Source organism: Onychostruthus taczanowskii, unplaced genomic scaffold (genome assembly GCF_017590055.1).
Source record: "Onychostruthus taczanowskii isolate IOZ18803 unplaced genomic scaffold, ASM1759005v1 scaffold37, whole genome shotgun sequence".
Lineage (NCBI taxonomy): Eukaryota > Metazoa > Chordata > Aves > Passeriformes > Passeridae > Onychostruthus > Onychostruthus taczanowskii.
This window is the reverse complement of record NW_024501126.1, coordinates 6,507,370-6,525,265: the sequence shown is the minus strand read 5'-3', so window position 1 is coordinate 6,525,265 and position 17,896 is coordinate 6,507,370. Positions and strand designations below refer to the sequence as shown.

Here is a 17,896-nt window from a genome sequence, read left to right as displayed (position 1 = left end):
CTGGGTAAACCAAGAAAACGTGAAAATTAATTCAAATTCAGAGGATGGTAGACAAAAAAGCATATAATATAAACTGGATAGACTTTGACAGAGACTAGAAAGGGAATTGGAGTAATTTGTGTAAGGCTACACGGAAGGTGACAGAGCTGAAAATACATTCTGTAACTTTAACATGCTGCATGTGTAAGAAATTGATATAACCCAGCAGCAAAATGTAAGAACTTAGTTACAGCATTTTTACAACATTTATTCATTCAGACTGTTAAGGATTCCATGACGTGAATATATTTTGGACTGTTGCAAAAGAACCCCAAAATGTGTATTTACACATCACATATATTTTTGCAATGATAAAATAACTGTTACATAGAGTGATAGCAATTAAATATTATTACATTAATTTCCCTATAACAAAGGCGTGATGAATTATTTCTATACCACTTTGGAGGCAGTGAGGGTCAACTTTCAAACATCATACACTCATCTTTTGGGGTACTTGCTTTCTTATTTCAAACTATAAAAGAAAACTAGAATGGCCGGCATGGTTTACACCTTGCTGCTAATATAATTAATCCAGATATTATGCTTTGTGCCTTTCCACATGACTTGGAAAAGCTAACTCAAGTGTTTGGAAATGTTCTTAAAACTATGTGAATCAGGTCTGTAATTTTAAACAGCAAGGCAATGAGGTCCGAAGCAAAGGCAAGGTGGGCACTTACTGCCCCGAGTTGTCAACAGGGTCTCCAGCACAATTCCAAACCACGGCCCATACCAGCTATCGCGAAGAAAACTTCAGCCAAAAACTGCACAGCTCTTTATACCGCTCACACACATGCAGCTTGGCAGAACACAACCAAGCGCAAGGCGCGCACCGCCAATTAGTCACTAATTACGAGTATTACTTGAAGCGCAGACGATTCAAAACCTCGCTGTTAACTGCCCGCGCCGTTCTCCTTCCCAAATAAAACCAACGGGGCGGATCAGGCCGCAGGAGCTGCCTACGCTGCCCTCACGGCTCGGGAGGCGTCGCCTGCCGCGGGCGCCACGTCCCCCGCCCGGCCGGGGCAGGGCCCGGCGCCCGGCGGCACCGCCCCCCCGGCGGCCACGTTGACAGGGCGGGCGTGGGCCGTGTTCGCCGGGCCCGGGTGGCGGGGTGCGGGTACTCGGTGCGGGAGCGGGGCCGCTGCCACAGTAAAAATGTCTTCGCCTCCCAAAGAGAAAGCAGAGACGCGGGCCGGACACCCTCCTGCTGGTACGGCCGCCGGTTCCCGTCTCTCCGCTCTTTCTCTTGCCACGCCGGGGGACGGGACGGGGGGGCCGGGGCGGCTGTGGGCCGGCGGGGCCGGGCGCCGGTTCCCCGCCACGTCCCCTCCTGTGCGCGCCGGGGCTGAGGAGGGCGAGGGCGGCCTCGGGCGGGTCCCGCCGCTGCCGGGGATGCGAGCCCGGGGGTGTGAGCCCCGGTAGGTTCGAGCCCCCGAGGATGCGAGCCCCGGCGGGTCTCCTCGCTCTCCACTGCTCGGGCGCGATGCGGCGCTCCGGCCGCGGGAGGTACGCTGGGAGTCCCGCCTAAGCCCTGGGCGCCCGCAGCGCTCTGTGCCCTCCGGCAGCCTCTCCCGGTGACGGGGCGACGCTCCCTGCCTTGCCTCGCCCCGAGGAGAGCTCCGGTTGTGGTCTATACCTCATCGGGTGTGTGCAGCTTTGCATCTCCAGGCTCCCACCCGGCAGGCAGACTGCGTTGTCGTCTCCGGCATCCCGCCCTCGAAAGGCGGCGGAGGCCCCGGAGCCCCGCCTGGTAGTCGTGGTAGTGCTGGGAAGGGGAGCGGAGCGGTCTCGGCCCCACAGCCTGCGGGGCTGTTCCTGTAGAGTGTGCTCTGAGTGTGAACAGACACTGCACACCACGAGTGCTGTGTGCATCCATTTTGCCTGTGGGCATCCCGGTATGAGTGCCAGAGCATTCTGCGCGCTCCTGGCTGCGATTCTGGAGCCTGGCAGGGTAGGAAACAGGTAGAGCTGTTGAGAAGTGCCCAGCAAAGGAGCTCCATCAGCTGCTGCTGTGTGCGAGTGGACGGTCATGGTGGGAGCTGTGTGTCACCTCCAGTGGGACGTTCATCTGCCAGGGTCCATAGACAGTAGCTCCTCTCTGTACACAGGTGGGGTTCAATTCCTCGCAGTATCAAAGTTGTGTCCCTTCACCTACTGTTAGTTTTGCTTCTTACAGTTTTCTTAAAAAGGGGAACTTTGGTCCCTGCATCAGCAGCTTTACATATGTTGTCTAATGTTTCTCTGTGGAGTAGTTGGCAAGCTTTTTTTAAGTGTTTCAGTAAAAAATCCCAAGGTCGCTAGTTTTATATTCAGATTAGTTGATGGGATTTAAAGCTAAATTTGTAAACAGGTGTTGAACCATAATTGAATTCTGTGCTTTTTATAATGAGGACCTGAAATTCCTCTAATAGAAGTGAGAAATAATGGCTTTGCATGGCAGATAAGAGTTCAGCAGTGCAGGTAAGTCAGTCTCTTGGCTGAGCAGTCATTCCAGTCCTGCAGCCTCCCTTGTCATGGCATTTGCTCTTACCTGGCTTCTTGCTGAGCTGCTTCAGGGAACAGACCAAAGCATTTTCCAGTGCTGACAGCTTTTGTTGCCCTAGCTGCTCTAGCTGGCTTGTCTTGAGGTACGTGTCAGCTTCGGAGTAGAGGGATCATTAAGATCTTACATTGGTTTAGCTCTGTCTTCCAGCCACACCATTGATGAAACAAATATATTTTGTATTTTCTGATGTCTTTCCATGTTTGAGGGTTTTGCTTCAAAACCTGTCTTTTGAAACTGGTGAAAATTTTTAAAAGACCTGAAGTGAGCCTCTCTAGGCCATACGAGAAACTAACAATGTACAGTGTAAAAGCTCACCTGGAGTACAGTACAGGTTTCCTTTGCCATCAGAATATTTCAATTTGAATTTTTTACTTTTTAAAACATGGGCCCACGGATGAATTGAAGAACACCTTCACCTATGTGCCATTTAAGGCATACCTGTTTTGGTTTTTCTTTATATTTTTTGTGAACATGCACACAGAATTTATCTTTGGAAAAAGGGTAATCACTCAGCCTGTCTGAGGCAAAAAAAAACACCTAATGCTTTACCATATCTTCAAGTTGCTTTGGGCAGAAGATTTTTCTAAACTGTTTGGCCCTTTGGTCTTTTACCACCTGGAAAACCCACAAGAAGTGTTATGACTAGCAAGAGTATATATTTAGTCTAGTGGTTGAAGATAGGCTTTAATTCTCAATCTCAAGCTTGTTTAGATCCCTGAATATTTTAATAAAAATGAAAGTAAGAAATTCTTTTAAAAAACTAATACAGGTGGAATTTTATTCATAAATAACAAGGCAAATTTCTATCAAAGAAAAGGTGTGACTAGGGAATCTCTTTTGATAAACAGCCTAAAAGCCCAGGTTTCTCTGCATCCAGTTCCATAAAGAGCACTGCCTGTAATTACAGATGTGTCTTACCCTACTGAGTATGTTGGACATGTAAGTTTAAAAGGATTTGGGTCATCAAATTAAAAACAAAATTGACAAATCTGTTGTTTTTCAAGTGCATCGTTGGCCCTTGCTTACTGATTGCCCTGTATTCCTCTCTGCATTGATCTTTCACATAGGGGGAAAGGAAAAGGCACTTGAAAAGACAAAGGGTAATGAAATGGAAAGAAACCTCAAGACCTCAGTGCAGGAAGCGACTTTGACCTCACCTCTGAAATTTAAGAGGGCCCTAACTTAATCTTTATTAAATATCTGCTTGTCAGTGAGATCAAGTATGCCCATAATACATTGCTGAGTAGGTTAATACAGTTCCTCTGAAGAGATCTGTGTAATTATGCTTTAGCTGTTCATCTGGTACATACTTTGGAAGGTGATTGTGTTAATAGTGTGTTTATGAAGTTTTATGATAGATTTGTGAAAAGTTACGTGCTTTTTTTTGTATATTGAAAAAAATAGCTCTGAGCTGAGATTTCTGTGAAATGAAGGCATATAATAACTTCTTTTCTTACTTTGTTGAACACTAACATACACTCCCTTAATCTTGTACAGCAGTGTATTTTGTGTTTCCCTTTTCATACGTCTTATCATTGTAATGGAATCTGTTACTACACACTACATAAGAAATAAATTTTTATGTTAACATTGAATGCATACTCAAGGAAAAGGAAAGCTTCTAAGACTCTTGGTGTACTCTGGATTTGTAAAAGTTCCTGTCTGGTTGCCGTGACCAGTGGGTGATTTGTGCTGAGCTGGAAGGTTTCCCTGGGAAGGACTGCCTCAGGTCTGCACCCTGAGCGAGCTGGGGCCAGCCCTGTCCCTGACCTGTGGTGCTTCTCTAGGCACTTGGTACTTGCTCCAACTCAGTGGGGTTTATTTCAGAATTCAGTCTCAGAAACAGAGAGGAGTCCAGCAGTGGGGGCAGGGAGGAAAAAGTAGAATGCTTCCTGACTCCAGATCAGCTTAAGTGGTAATTGATTAACGCAGTTATTTAATACATTTCCAGAAGGAGTAGTCATACCCTTACGAGGAACACAGGCTGGCATTCACAGGACTGACAGGGTAGTCCTGTCTGCCTCTCAAGGTGGGGGAAAACATGACATATGATAATTAAAATCCAAAACTTGTATTCAGTAGTGAAGCAGATAGACTTGTTGCTCTTCTGAGTGTGCTGGCAAATGATCCCTTCTTTATTTCATGCTTTAGTAAAGGCTTAGGGTCACTTGGCTGTCACCACTCCAGGGATACGTTTCCTGTCCTCTCCTGCCTTAGCACCTGAGCTCTGCATTTGCTCTTCAGCACAGGAGCTGTTTTCTTCGTAATCCCAACACAGGGTCGTTGACACAATCCACTTCTGGACACTGCTGTCTGACAGTGTTCTGGAAGGTGGTTTATCATTTATTTAAATCCTTTGTTTGCAGGATAAGGAAATGTGAGCTCTTTTAAGGATGATTTTTAAGTGACAAAATCACCATGGTAAGCATCAGTCAAATTATGTAGTAAATGCTAGGTAAGTAGGAAATAGATGATTCCTCATAACTCCTGAGAAAAATCTCACAAATGTTGAGTGAGTTTTTCATTAGCTTCGTGGATGTAATCAGTTCCTCTCTTGTCACACCCTGAGGTAATGTAGCTTAGTTGATACCTTTTGAAAAGGAAGGTGAATTATGCTGTAAGAGTATTTATCATCTTAAGCTAAATCTCCTGAAACTGGATTGGGTATGAGCATGCTGTGTCATGGGTGGCCGATATGTACAAAATGCTATCTAATTATTTTACCTCTGGTCTCACAAATACACATGATTATTGCAGCTGTTTGCTGGTTCCTTCTGCGCAGTAACCTTGGATTGCTAAATATAATTCAATAATGCACCAAAGTACTTTAAGCTGTATATACTATGCCTGACAATATTAGTTCAAAAAATCACATTTAAAATTCTAAGTTGCTGTATTAGTCACTATTATGCCATTTAGTTGTCTGGTTATTTGCTTCTTAATCCCTGCTTTCTAATTCTGCATACAGGCAAATCTGAATGTGTTAGCTGTGTATTTTTTCCAGTGGCAGATAAAGAGAAAAGGAGTGGCTGGTGGCCTGATGATGCACAATGTGAGAGGAGAGACATTTTAGATCTAAATTAGCACTAAATCTTCAGGTATCATTTTCTCTAGTTTTCTGTTAGATGTTGAAGGACATGGAAGTGTGTGTATTGTTCAGAATTTTGTTTGTAACCCTGGCAGATGTTGCTGTGGAGACAGCATCTTCCATGAAAAGTCATTTGAAACAAATAAATAAAAGGTCCTGACTGTGCAATGATGTTAAATTTAGAAATCAATTAAAATAAATTAATAATTTATAAATAAATGTAAATAAAACTTAGCAGTACTTTGTTAACTGAGATGTTAAAAGAAGACTGCACTTTACAAAACTCAGTGTTTGCTTTTGCAAACAGACTTAAATTTCTAAGGAGCTTGAATCAAGAAAAATTAATTGGAATTTTAATTTTTGCTTCACTTCATGCAACAAAGAAATGTAGTTTTCTGCAAAGAAATGTAGTCTTTCTTTCCTTGTCCCATGTGAAACATTTCTCCAGTTAAAGTTTTCCACTGGACAGGGAACACAAAATGGTTAGTGATTTGGGATTGGGGTTTTTTTAGTGCATGATAAGAGGACACAGTTTTGATAGGTTTTGAAAGATATTTCTTTGAGTTTGTCTATTGTTAATGACCTTTATTGAATTAGAAGTTTATCATTCAAATATCACTCAGAACCAAAAATCTGTTTCTAAAAGACAGGGTCAAAGAGCTTTCACTTTCTCCTGGAGCACGTCACTTTCTGTTTCCTGCTTTCCTTCACCCAGGCTGTAAAATTTATGCACAGCAGTGGCCTTTCCATTGCTGTCCTGGTTAAGAACTGGGAATTAGACCTGTGTCTAGGTTTCTGGGATAGCACTGAAGAGCTGTGAGGTGCCCTGCTCCCTCTGTGGCAGGACACAGGAGGGCTGTCAGAAGCACAGCCGCCCTGTCCCTGCCAGCTTCAGCTTCTCCGAGTGCTGCTCTGGCATCGTGCTCGCTCCAGCCGTACCATCTCTGCGAGGCTCACCACAGACACTGTGTCAAGGCACTGTGAAACACGAACCAGCGTGTCTCTAAGTGGTTTTATTGACTTCTGACCACTATAGTGGTTTTCTGATGTGGTTGCTGATGGTAGTGTAACCCATCCAATTAAGCTAACGAGATGCATCGTCTTATCCTGTGCTGTCCTGTAAGCCTGTGTAGCAATTGTTTAGGGAAAAGTACAGTATTGAACCAGAAGGAGATCAAGAGCAACATGTCTGTTGTTCTGCTTAGTAGCTGCAGTGCTAAGCCTGGCTTGGTTCCTGTTTTAGATTGCACTTTGGAGTGGATAAGTGATGCACATAAGTGGATTTGCTTTCACTTCGTGTTTTGTGTTTCAAAGGGCTGCTTTCATGTTTGCATCATTTCTAAAACTTAAATGATGCAAGGATTTAAAATGTTGTAAAAGCTCATATTTTTTGCAAACCAAAAAGCTCTGTTCTAAAAGCAAGTAACAATTCTCCTAAATTTTGATTTTTATTACACTATTTGTGAAGTACTTCTTTGTATAAATACCATTATTATGGACGTAGTTTTTAACATGAAATGACAAATCAGTTTTGTTGGTTTGTGGCCTTTCATGTAGTGTTATGCAAGTAATTGCCTCTGTTTCTTCTGACTGCTGCAAGTTAGTATGGGGTGGAGGGGGAATTAAAACAAAATTGAGTTGTCTAAAATGTCATTGGAAGCAGGTGGTAAAATGAGCTGCAGCTTCTCAGGATATGCCAAGATGGCATCATGTGAAAGGGAATGGCAGATGTGGTCCTGAAGTAGCTGTTTTTTAGGCTTTAACACTTTGTGCCTCTTTTTCACACTGTGGTTACTATTAAATTACTATGCAAAGTATCAGGAGGGAAGCAGGGTGGGTCATCCTTACATTCTTCACTTGACACTGATTTGACTGAGGTTTGTTGTTATCTATTTAATTTTCATTCCAGTGAAAGCTGGCGGGATGCGGATTGTGCAGAAACACCCACACAATTCAGATGCCAAAGAAGAAAAAGATAAGGATGACCAAGACTGGGAAACCAGCAGGTGAGCACTTAGATTTGGTGCATGTGCTACAGTGAATTTCCATGACCTTGAACCTTATCACCAGTTTATTTTCCTTGTGACTAGCAGACCAAAGGGGCAGTTGTTTTTGTATCATAAAGCAGCAGCAAGTTAGACACTCCTTCAAGAGAATTAGAGAATTTGGGAATTTTCGTATTGCTGAGCCTTCTTTAGATGATCCTGCCATGTAAGAGAAGGCTGGAGAAAAAAGTACAATAGAAGTAAAACCTCAGCTTGCCTAAAATGTTTCAGTTCAGACTGTGCAGAAGCGTAGAGGCTTGGCATATTTGGACATAGGCTGGCAGTCCATATATGAGGTGATCTTTCTGTGTGCTGGGTGTTTCTTTTCACCCTTTGTCACCTAATCCTGTGTCTGTCTGGTCTTTGATAATATGGTACTTATAAAAAGACAAGTAAAAATATATGGTACTATTATCTGCTTTTCTTTTTAGATGGGAATCTTTCAGTTTTGGTGGTGGAGGATAGCTAAGACTGCAGTTACTTAGCAGTTTTAGCTAGATTTGTTGGATTATTGCTGTTTAGAAATGAAAGCGGGGAGGTTTGATGGACTGTCACTGTTTCACTGTTCTTACAAAAGCTACCTGGTTTTGTGCTGATTTCCTCAGCTAGCTGTTTTTCTTTCCAGCCAAGACTATATTTACCTGAAATGTTTATCTACTAACTTAGGGCATGGGTTTGTCCTTGCTATTTGCTCAAGTTAAAAAAACAAACTAGAGAACCATTCCTGTGTTTTGGTAAGTAGACTGACTTAGATAATATTTATTTTACGCATAAAATAATGGTAATAAATAAGCATTGTGAAATGTCTAGAAATAAACCCAAATGTGTTTATTTACTTGAATAAGAAACATACTTCTGAGAAGGTAAAAGTAATTTTAATTAATAGATTCAAATACCAGGCAGGAGAATTAAAATTTGTGTCCTTTCTTCATCAACCAAGTTGGTCGTCTTGTAATTCTGCACTGTGACACATCAGTTGAAAGTGTCTGTATTGCAGTCAAGTTTTGTCTGAAGTAAGAAATTTTATCTTGGGGTCAATTTAAACTTTGTGTGGGGATGCATCCTTTTATTTAAGGCATTTTGACCTTGACTGGACAGTCAGTGTCTACTAAGCTGCTTTATTACTCCCCTACTCAGCAGGATAAGGAGGGAGAAAGTAAGATGAAAAAACACGTGTCAAGATAAGGGCAGTTTAATAAAGCAAAAGCCATGCATGGGAGCAAAGGAAAATAAAATAATGTATCCACTATATCCCATCAGTGGATGATGTCCATCACTTCCTGGGAAGTACGGCTTCAGTAGGTGTTAGCGATTGCTCTGGAAGATAAACATCATAGTAATGAATTCTCCCTGCCTTCTCCTCCTTTCTCCTAGTTTTTATTGCTGAGCAGATGGTATGGAATATTCTCTTGGTCACTTGGGGTCAGCTGTCCTGGCTGTGTCCCCTCCCAAGATCTTGTCTACCCACTGCCTGCAGGTGAGAGGATAATTTTGGAGGAACAGCTTAGGTTCTGTGGAAGTGCTGCTCAGCAGTAGCAAAAACATGTGTTTTATGTTACATGGTGTTTCTAGCTACCAGAGGAAAGCACAGCACTGTGAGGGTTGCTGTGAGGAGAATTTACCACCTCAGCCAGACCCAGCACAGTGTTATATGCCTGCTTATCTTTCCCTGGCACGCTAGCCTCATGGCAAGGAGCCTCATTAGGATCCAAATGACAAGACTTCTTGTGCCTGTTCGCAAATCTAAGCCTCTCTTACAACACAGCACCTGCTTTATTCCCTTCTTCAAACAAGATTATGTTTTCTCTGTTTCACTCAAATAGTGCAGGGAAAAGTTAAAATTTAACCTTGATTTTTGTGTCTGTGTCTGCTGTAGCAGGTGCTGTGACACAGTAGAAGCACATCTCTAGAGGTAGGCAGTGGGTGCTGAGGACTTCATGTTCACACTGTGTGTGTTTTAGATATTAATTAGTTTGGTCATCTGGACTGAAGGGCCAGTCCTAGCTGGCATGTGTTAGGTGCCTCCTTGAAATGTGTGTGTCAGTTTAGCATCACCTCAGGGAGTCTAGGTGAGGTGCCCTGAGACCAATCCCCAGTGTGAAACAAAGCCTAGGCAGCTAGGCTGGAATGATTGGGTGAGAGGTGAACTCTTGATCTGTAGATACTAACAAAAATAAACTGTATTTTAATACTGTGAGCAAAGTTTATGCTTTTAAGACAGAGGAGAAAGTTTAAAGACTTCTAGAGCTATCTTATTAACTAGCTGTGGAACTTCAAAATCCATTCCTTCATCCACCTGACCTGTTGATTATCAAAATACACACTTTGAGTGTGCCCTTTGCTTTGGTTTTCATGTAGAGGATACATTATTGGTATGTATTAGGCACTCGTACATACAGTTATTTTGAGTCTGTGTATCAGACTCAGCATTGAGCTGAACTATTTTATTTCTTTGATCTAATCCTCTTGAGAAAGAAAGCAGCAGGAGGACATAAGCATAGTTAGGTGGGAATTAATATGAATTATAATACAAGTTTGTTTACAAGTCAAGAGAAGTTGTTTTCCTGGTAGAACTGAGAGCCCTTTGTGTATGTAAGGGAAAGGGTTTATTATGTCTGTTGTAGGCTCCTTTGGGAATATTTGCACAGCTCTGGTGGCAGTACAAGCTATGTGAGCAAGAAGGTATTTAGCCATAGACAGAATAAGATAGTCAAAGTTAAATTAGGTTTGCAGCTCATCGTCTGCTTTTGTGCTGGAAGGTGCAGTCCCCCAGAGTTCGTGTCTGCTCCAGATGATTCAGGGTGCTGTTTGAAAACCCTTGGATTTCTGATGTATGTGAGGTGTGGTTTATCAGGAAATGGATTTCTCAGGAGGGGTGAAGTGACATTGCTGCTTTCTCCAGCACTGATACACACGTACTTTTGGGGCTTAGTTAGCTGGTGTTTTATGTCCCTTTGTTAGGCAGATGTAGAAACATCTGTGTTTTTAACTTTGTACTAGTCGTGGTTTTAGTCTTTACCATTTTAAGGTGGTATTGTTGGTATGATGCAATCTCTACTCCCATTGCATCTGAAGTCATAAGAAGCAAACAGCCCTTCAGGAAATCTCTGTCAGCTGATATGGGCAGCTGACAGTGGGGTGAGAAAATAAGAAAACAGAGAAGAGTAACTTGTGTGTGAAGAGGGAAGCTAGGATGAGTCATTATTTTTAATCTCATTGTAAACTTACCTGAAAACAGATTAGTGGAAGTGGCAGTAAATGGAAGCAGAAGAATTCAGTCTTTCCCAGAGTTCTCTGGGAACTCTGAGAGCACATGGCCTCCCATAATGGCACAGATCTGAGCAGTTGCTGAGCAAGAAAGCTTTCGGCTTCAGTTCATAGAGCTATTTGTGGCATTGGAGACAGCTGAAACAGACAAGTTTTTGCAGCTTGCAGGAAAAGACTTGGATCAGTGTTTCTAGTCTTAATGTAAGTGAAGCTGACATAGGTAAACACCCCTGACATAGCTAACTGTGCTATGATAAAGGTGACTTTAACATTCACCAGGTAGGTCTTTGATGTTTATTTTTCTCAGTTGTTTAGCAACTTGAAGTCAGTTACTGTAACTTACTCTGAAAAGTATTTTACTCAATTCTGTTTCCTAAAATAAAATTGTTATGGCAACATCCCATTTCATGAAATTGTAGGGTGACTTGTCAGGGTGGTGATTTGCAATCCCTTAAAACAATATGTGATAAAAACGTTTTGCACAAATTTCAACTTTTCCTGCACAGCAGGTTTCAGTCTTGAGTTGTAGCAGAAATAATTTTATGTGTCTAATATAAATATAGTTTTACTTAAAAAAAGGAATGTCTGGATATGATTGTATGGTGGAGAAGGCTCAATGAAAGAAAGTTGCACAGTTTGGTTTAGGTGAACTAAAGATATGTGTGGTATCAAAGCCAGTGGCACCCCCATGGTCAGGGTGTGCATGTTAAACTGTGCTGTATGGTAGGACCCTCAGCCCACTTTCTTTTCAAGATGAGTGATTTTGATCAACCTGTTTAGAGCTAGGATGCTGGCTGGCTGAACTTCTGTACTGATGAATTACTGATTTTTCTCAGGGTTTTGTAATTTTTTAACATTTGTGTTGGTTTGGTTTTTTGGATACGGTTGCAGTTTTTATTGATTGACAGTCATACTGATTGCTGCTGGAAGCTTTTTTTGTGATGCTAGAGGAGGGTGAAACATATAAATAGAAGTATGGTTATGAATCAAAACCATCATTTTTCAGGACTGTATGTTGTCATAGAAATTATTTGGAATAAATAGGCTACTCACAGTCCTAGGCTTTATTAAAAGCCCATTAATGCCTGTTTGACTGAGATTTGCAGTATCATGTGCATTTCTGTGCCAGCAGCTGACTCTAGGCATAATAAATACTCTTGAAAGACAGATAATTTGAATTGAGAGCTGCATGTTCAGTTTTGCACAAGAGATTAATTAATTGTCACTCTGGGATCTCAAGAAAAAGAAACTGTAATTATCTATCAGGATCTGGATTTAAAAATATATTTAAAGTATCTGGCTTGTTTTTAACAAACAGGTAAACTGCAAAGGCTTTTATGTCTTAAAGTTTCTTCTCTTTTGTTATATTTCTGAAACAAAATGGGTAATTACCATGATTTAATTACTTAAGATAAGTGCAGTAGTGTAGTTTATATATGTGTAAATTGTATGTGGTTTGTATGTTAAGCCTACTTGGAGATTGTGAACCCAGCATTATGCCTGACTTTTACAGTGTGGATGTTCGCCTTCATCCATCGGGTGAAAGAAAAAAAACCAAGAGAGTAATTTAGAATGTTGACTCAAAAGCAAAATTATGGTAATGAAGCATATGGGTGTTTATATGCCAAAGAATACTCTCAATATGTAGTTACATGGTGAGAGAGGAGTTGTCAAAGGCCCCTGTTACCCCTTCCGTGTTACTTATTAAGTCTGAATCATGAATATGCAAGTTGAGCTAAAACTGTTTTTTTTCTTTTGGAAATGCAGTGAAAAATCTCAAAAACTTGGCTGTGGGTATATACTTTCATTCAAGAGTAAATTTGTTTTTCCTTTCCCTCACTTTGCTCTGCTGCAGCTGACAAGAAATAAGTCACAGGCATTATTTCCATTTTCCATTTGCCGCTGAAGATTCTCCTGTCATTAAAATATTCTTCGTTTTTGCCTTGTCATGACCCATGTGGACCAAACTTCTGACAGAATTTTAAAAATATAAATTGGTTATATATTTAAGCCATTAGAGAAGGTTTGTATGTCTGTTTACATCCTGAATATGGAAGTGTTTGGAACCATTTCCATTCTTTGTATTTTATTGTTTTGGTTGTTTTAGCTGGGGTAGAAAGTGTCAAAGTTCTGACCATTTAGCGTGGGAATAACTTCTCTTCAGGACAGCTAAGACCTGGGAAATTACGTGCAGTGTTCAGTTCACTTGCATGCACATCCTTTAGGAGGTAGTTTCCATTATGTATGAAGATGTTCCAGCCCAGGTGGTTCTGATGTAGTTTGTTGTAGAGTCAACAGGTGTTTGACAGAGGAAAATCTTGAGAGTTCTATGTGTAAACAAACAAACAAAAAACCCCCCAAAACTTTGCAGCTTGTTAAACATGGAAACCAAACTCATATAAATGTGAACAGGTAGCAATGAACTTCCATAAATACTTGGAGTGAATAACCCATTAGTGTTCCTCCCATGAAGTTCACCGACATAAAGCTGAAAAAGACCTCGTTACCTGTGTTCATGTATCTGTAAAACCAAAGTACTGGAAATGTAAGCAGGCATTGACCCAGTGTGATGAATATTTAAGGTTAAAAGAAAGAGACAGGTCAGGACAGACAGACTGCTACACCTTCTGAATAAGTTTCTAGAGAGGAAGTATGCAGCTTTGGTGGGTAGAGGACTAACTAAGCCCCCTTTTGCTTCAAAGGTCCATTGGGCTGCTGTGTGAGTGGAGGCAGCCCTGAAGGAATGAACTGGTACTCTGTAAAAGCATCTGTCATCCTCTTCTTGGACAGAATTCAAATTTCTTCCACCATATTTCTAACCATCTCCTTTTTTCCACTCTTTGTGGCCTGATTGTGTTACCTGTATGAGCTGATATGGTTGCACAAAAGAGGTTATGTTCATAGATTTTATTGTCATTTTACATTTGACCATGTAAAAAATGAAGTTTGATTAAATGTGGGGATATAATGGGTATGACTCAGAAGTTTTTATTCCTGTCTTTGGCCTTTGAACTCTTGTTACTCAGATATGGAGCTTTGGAGGCAACTGGCCTTAAAAATTAAATGTCTTGTGGAAATGCAATGGAAAAGCAGCCTGGCTGTGTATACTATGCTTGTGGTTTCTGGGAAAGATACAAATTGGAGCAAACATTGGGTGTTACCCCATGGTCATATTAGAGCTTTGTGTGACTAACTTTTTCTTTACTTGGCTAAATATTCCAAAGGTTAAAAGAAGGTTCTGCTGTAAAAAGGCTGTCAAAGAATTGCAACTATAATTTTGTAATATTATTAAGCATAATAATAAGCATTACTAAGCAACATAGTGCAGTTAGGGAAATATCTTCCTACCTTCTCCAAAATATCTTTATTTCCAAAAAAGATTCTGTGCTTATGCTTGGGGTTTTTTTTAATCCCTTCCCCCTTCTTATCTTTATTATTTTGGACTTAAATTTACTTCGCAGTTAAGGGAATAGGTTCTTAATAGTGTTACACTATTCTCCTTTACATAAGTGGCACTGCCTTCAAGGCATTTTTCTACTTTATTATTCATCTTTGTGTCTCAATCTTTTGCCTAGGGTTTTTATGATTAGCAGATGCTCAAGTCAGCTAAAGTTTATACATACATAATTTATAAAACCTGAAAACAATATTAGCTGTGTTCATGTGATTTTTCAGGACAATGGGTTCTGCAGATGACCAGTTACTTTGAGAAGTAGCAAAGTAATTGCTGTGACCTCTGTTGAACTCTATCAAACGCCTATGCAGTAACAGATGTAAGTGTATGTACAGAGAATAAAATGTGTAATACTGATTTTTAAATGCAGAGCTACTGTAAAGCAAGAAAATAGGCTGTGAATATTTCCATTTAAGAACTGAAAATATCTGTGAATGTAGGGAATGGAGAAAAAGCTAGGCAAGATTATGAATGAAGCATTCTCATACAGGAAGATGAGAGCCTTCCGAAAGACTATTTTATGCTTCCAGTATTTCTTGATGATTGAAGCAGTAAGTTGATAAATCCATCACTGTAAGTGCCAGTTATGACATTATATGGATAGTTCTTTTCACATTCCTGAAGTACTGTGTGCATGTGTGAAAGAACTAAAAAAGATCTGATATTTCTCCCCCTCAAAGTGAATAGAAGATAACATCATCCAGCTCAGCGAGAGCCAGGTTCTGTCCTGAAAAAACATATGCTGTCTTACGAAATTAGCTGGGAAGCTGAGTTGAATTGTCAGCCAAGCTGGTGTAAGAAAAAAGATTTTAAAATAATGAAAGTCTTTAATTTGTATTCTGTGTGATGAGGAAGGTGAGAACAACTTAGTCATATATGAGAGGAAAATGGATGGGAAGCAGTGTCTTTACTGTGGCACAGCTTAGTTAGCACAGCATTCCATGTCAGTACAGAAAAGTCAATGATCTTGAACTAATAGCTTGTGTGGTATTTTTCCTAGTTCTTTTCTTTTGATATCTTTCTGAAGTATTGGAATGCATGGGATGAAGATGACTATGCCAGTCTGTAAGCACAGGCATTATGAAGCACAAAAAGTTTCAAACACACAAGTACATTCAAATCCATTTCACTATGCTAAGTGAGCCCAAATCTCTATTATTTAAGTGTTCAACAACACTGAGAGTATTTCTAAAGCCAAAGGTATGAATTTCTCCTAGAAGAAGCTTGCAGAGGACCAGATGCTACTCATTTATTTAGCATCAAAACCCTATGTTTGAAGTGAAGTCACCAAGAGCTGAAAATGAGTAGGAGGTGCATGCAATTGACACTGTGTGCCAAGGAGGGGGATCTTTTTCCAGTAGCACCTTTCTCTCCTTTAAGTTTCTTCTGCCTCAGCTGCATCAGGCACCAAACTTTGAAGTAGCTTAATATTAAAATAAACTTTGAATTATCATTTCTTAACTGTCACTGTGCCAAACAGGAGGGAATTTATTTCACTCCCAGCTGCTTCCAGAACACTGGTACTAGAACTAGGCAAGAGATACATGGGAGATAGATAAGAACAACAGTGAAAGCATTTGTTACAATGTCATCATTAGAGCTCTATTTAGTCTGCTGTGGCAGACTGTTCGCTGCAGTACAGTGCTTGTTGGGGGAGTGTTCACTGCAGTAGGCTTGCTGTCTTCTGATATTACTGTAACATTTTAATGACCTCATCTCGGTCACAGACATCATGTTAAATAGATGGCAGTTAGTAAAAATACTTTAGCAACATTCACACAAATCTTAGTTCTGGTAAATTTCAGTTTCTCTGGGACTTATTCCTTAGAACATATGTATTGCCTGGAGCTAGTATTGTATTCGAAGGGCAGCTGGCTTTGTTGCTGCTGGGTACAACCAAAGTGGTTAGTTATTTTCTCTAATAATCTTGAAATTTAACTTTTTTCTTCTTTTTTTTTCCTCCCCAGCTTGTTAGAGCTGTAATTAAATACTAGACTAGCTCTCAGTTATGTCTGGCTTCATCTAGCACCTCACACTGCAGTACTGAATCAAACAGTGTTTGAGATCCAGGTACTTTTGAGTGTTTGCCCATTGCTTCCAAACCCTATTCTAAAGCCTTCTTTTTTACTTTAAATAAATAAATCAGTGCAGAGCTCTGGATGTTACAGTGGAAGAGCTAGGCTGGATTTTTTGCTGGAACAGTTTAAGTCGAAATGTCTCTTATGAGAGTATTTGGAACTACCAAAAATGTGCAAAATAATTCAGTAAGCGAAATCTCACTATTCACTGTGTGCATCCTTGCGCACCTTGAGTGTTGCTAATAAGCTTGACTGCATTCCAGTGCTGATGGTCACGTTCCTGAGACCGCAACCTCATATGAGTGTTTAGAACATGCAGTGGTAAACTGTATTTACTGATTAGTGGTTATCAGGATGGTCAAGGGTACTCTGCATTATGCTATTTACAAAAGCTGCTATTGCTAGATTTTTTTTTGTTTAAAGCTTTTATTTTTCTCCGTGCAGCTTATTAACATATGTGCTCCTGTGCAACATGTTATTGTTGCTAATAAGCAATTTTTTGTGTGTGTAATGTATTAATGTTTTGACTTTGTGGAGCACTAAGGAATTAATCAACCAGTTAAGGGACAGCCCCATTTGGCTTGCTTGTTAAAATGTTGCTTTTGAATGGGAGGTGATGGAATGAAATTTTAGTAAATTGAACTGAGTATTTTTCACTTCTGTGATTCTCCCTTTATTTCTGTATCATGCTACCCACTGATTCTAGAGGAAAAGTGTATTTAGCCATGTGTATGCTGTATTATATCAACAGTGACACTAATAGCATTACCACAAATTCTTCCACATAAGGCTATTTAGAAGGCTTTTGACTAAATGAAATTTAGCATTCCTATTTTTTGCTTTGCAAACTGCTGTAGAATTAATTTCCTGTTTTCAGAGATTACATGATTCTGTTTCTGCTGGTGTGTTTGAAAGATTTTATTCTTCTTCCAGTTTACAATAGGAGAAAAAAGGCCAGAGCAAAAAAAATCTTCTGCAGGGTGGAGCTTTGTGTTCTGCTGTTTTTTTCCAAGCATAGGCTTTCTGGCTGATAACACTGGTTGGCTTGGTTCCTTCCCTGTATTGGGATGGTTTGAATTACCTCTATATAGTTTTGAAGTTTAATATTACATTTTGAATTCCTGCTGATAATGTATTATTTATTCCTTCTGCTGTTCTTCAGAAGATCTCTCTTTATGACACCTGGTTTCCTAGTTTAGATTCTTTTGTGTTGTGTCCGACCCTTGAAATTATTTATTTATTAGTTAGTGATCACCAGCTATTCTCATCCTGTTGTATTTTCCTGAATCTCCCTTTTTTTTAACTCCTGAGAAGAGTGTTAATGTTAAGAGACCTGTATACCTTTCTTCCTCCTGTGCAGAGCTAACAGATTAGCGG

The 17,896-nt window shown here is 40.4% G+C and overlaps 1 protein-coding gene across 1 annotated transcript in view; it reads left to right on the top strand.

Moving 5' to 3' along the window:
• Positions 1-1,109: 1,109 nt before the first annotated feature.
• LOC121339755 (death associated protein) overlaps positions 1,110-17,896 on the top strand; it is a 55,530-nt gene continuing 38,743 nt past the window's right edge. Inside the window, exons 1-2 of the mRNA XM_041411842.1 lie at positions 1,110-1,252; positions 7,585-7,681. Coding sequence (XP_041267776.1) covers positions 1,198-1,252; positions 7,585-7,681 — 152 coding nt within the window. The 5' untranslated portion in view covers positions 1,110-1,197. The remainder of the gene's footprint in view (positions 1,253-7,584; positions 7,682-17,896) is intronic.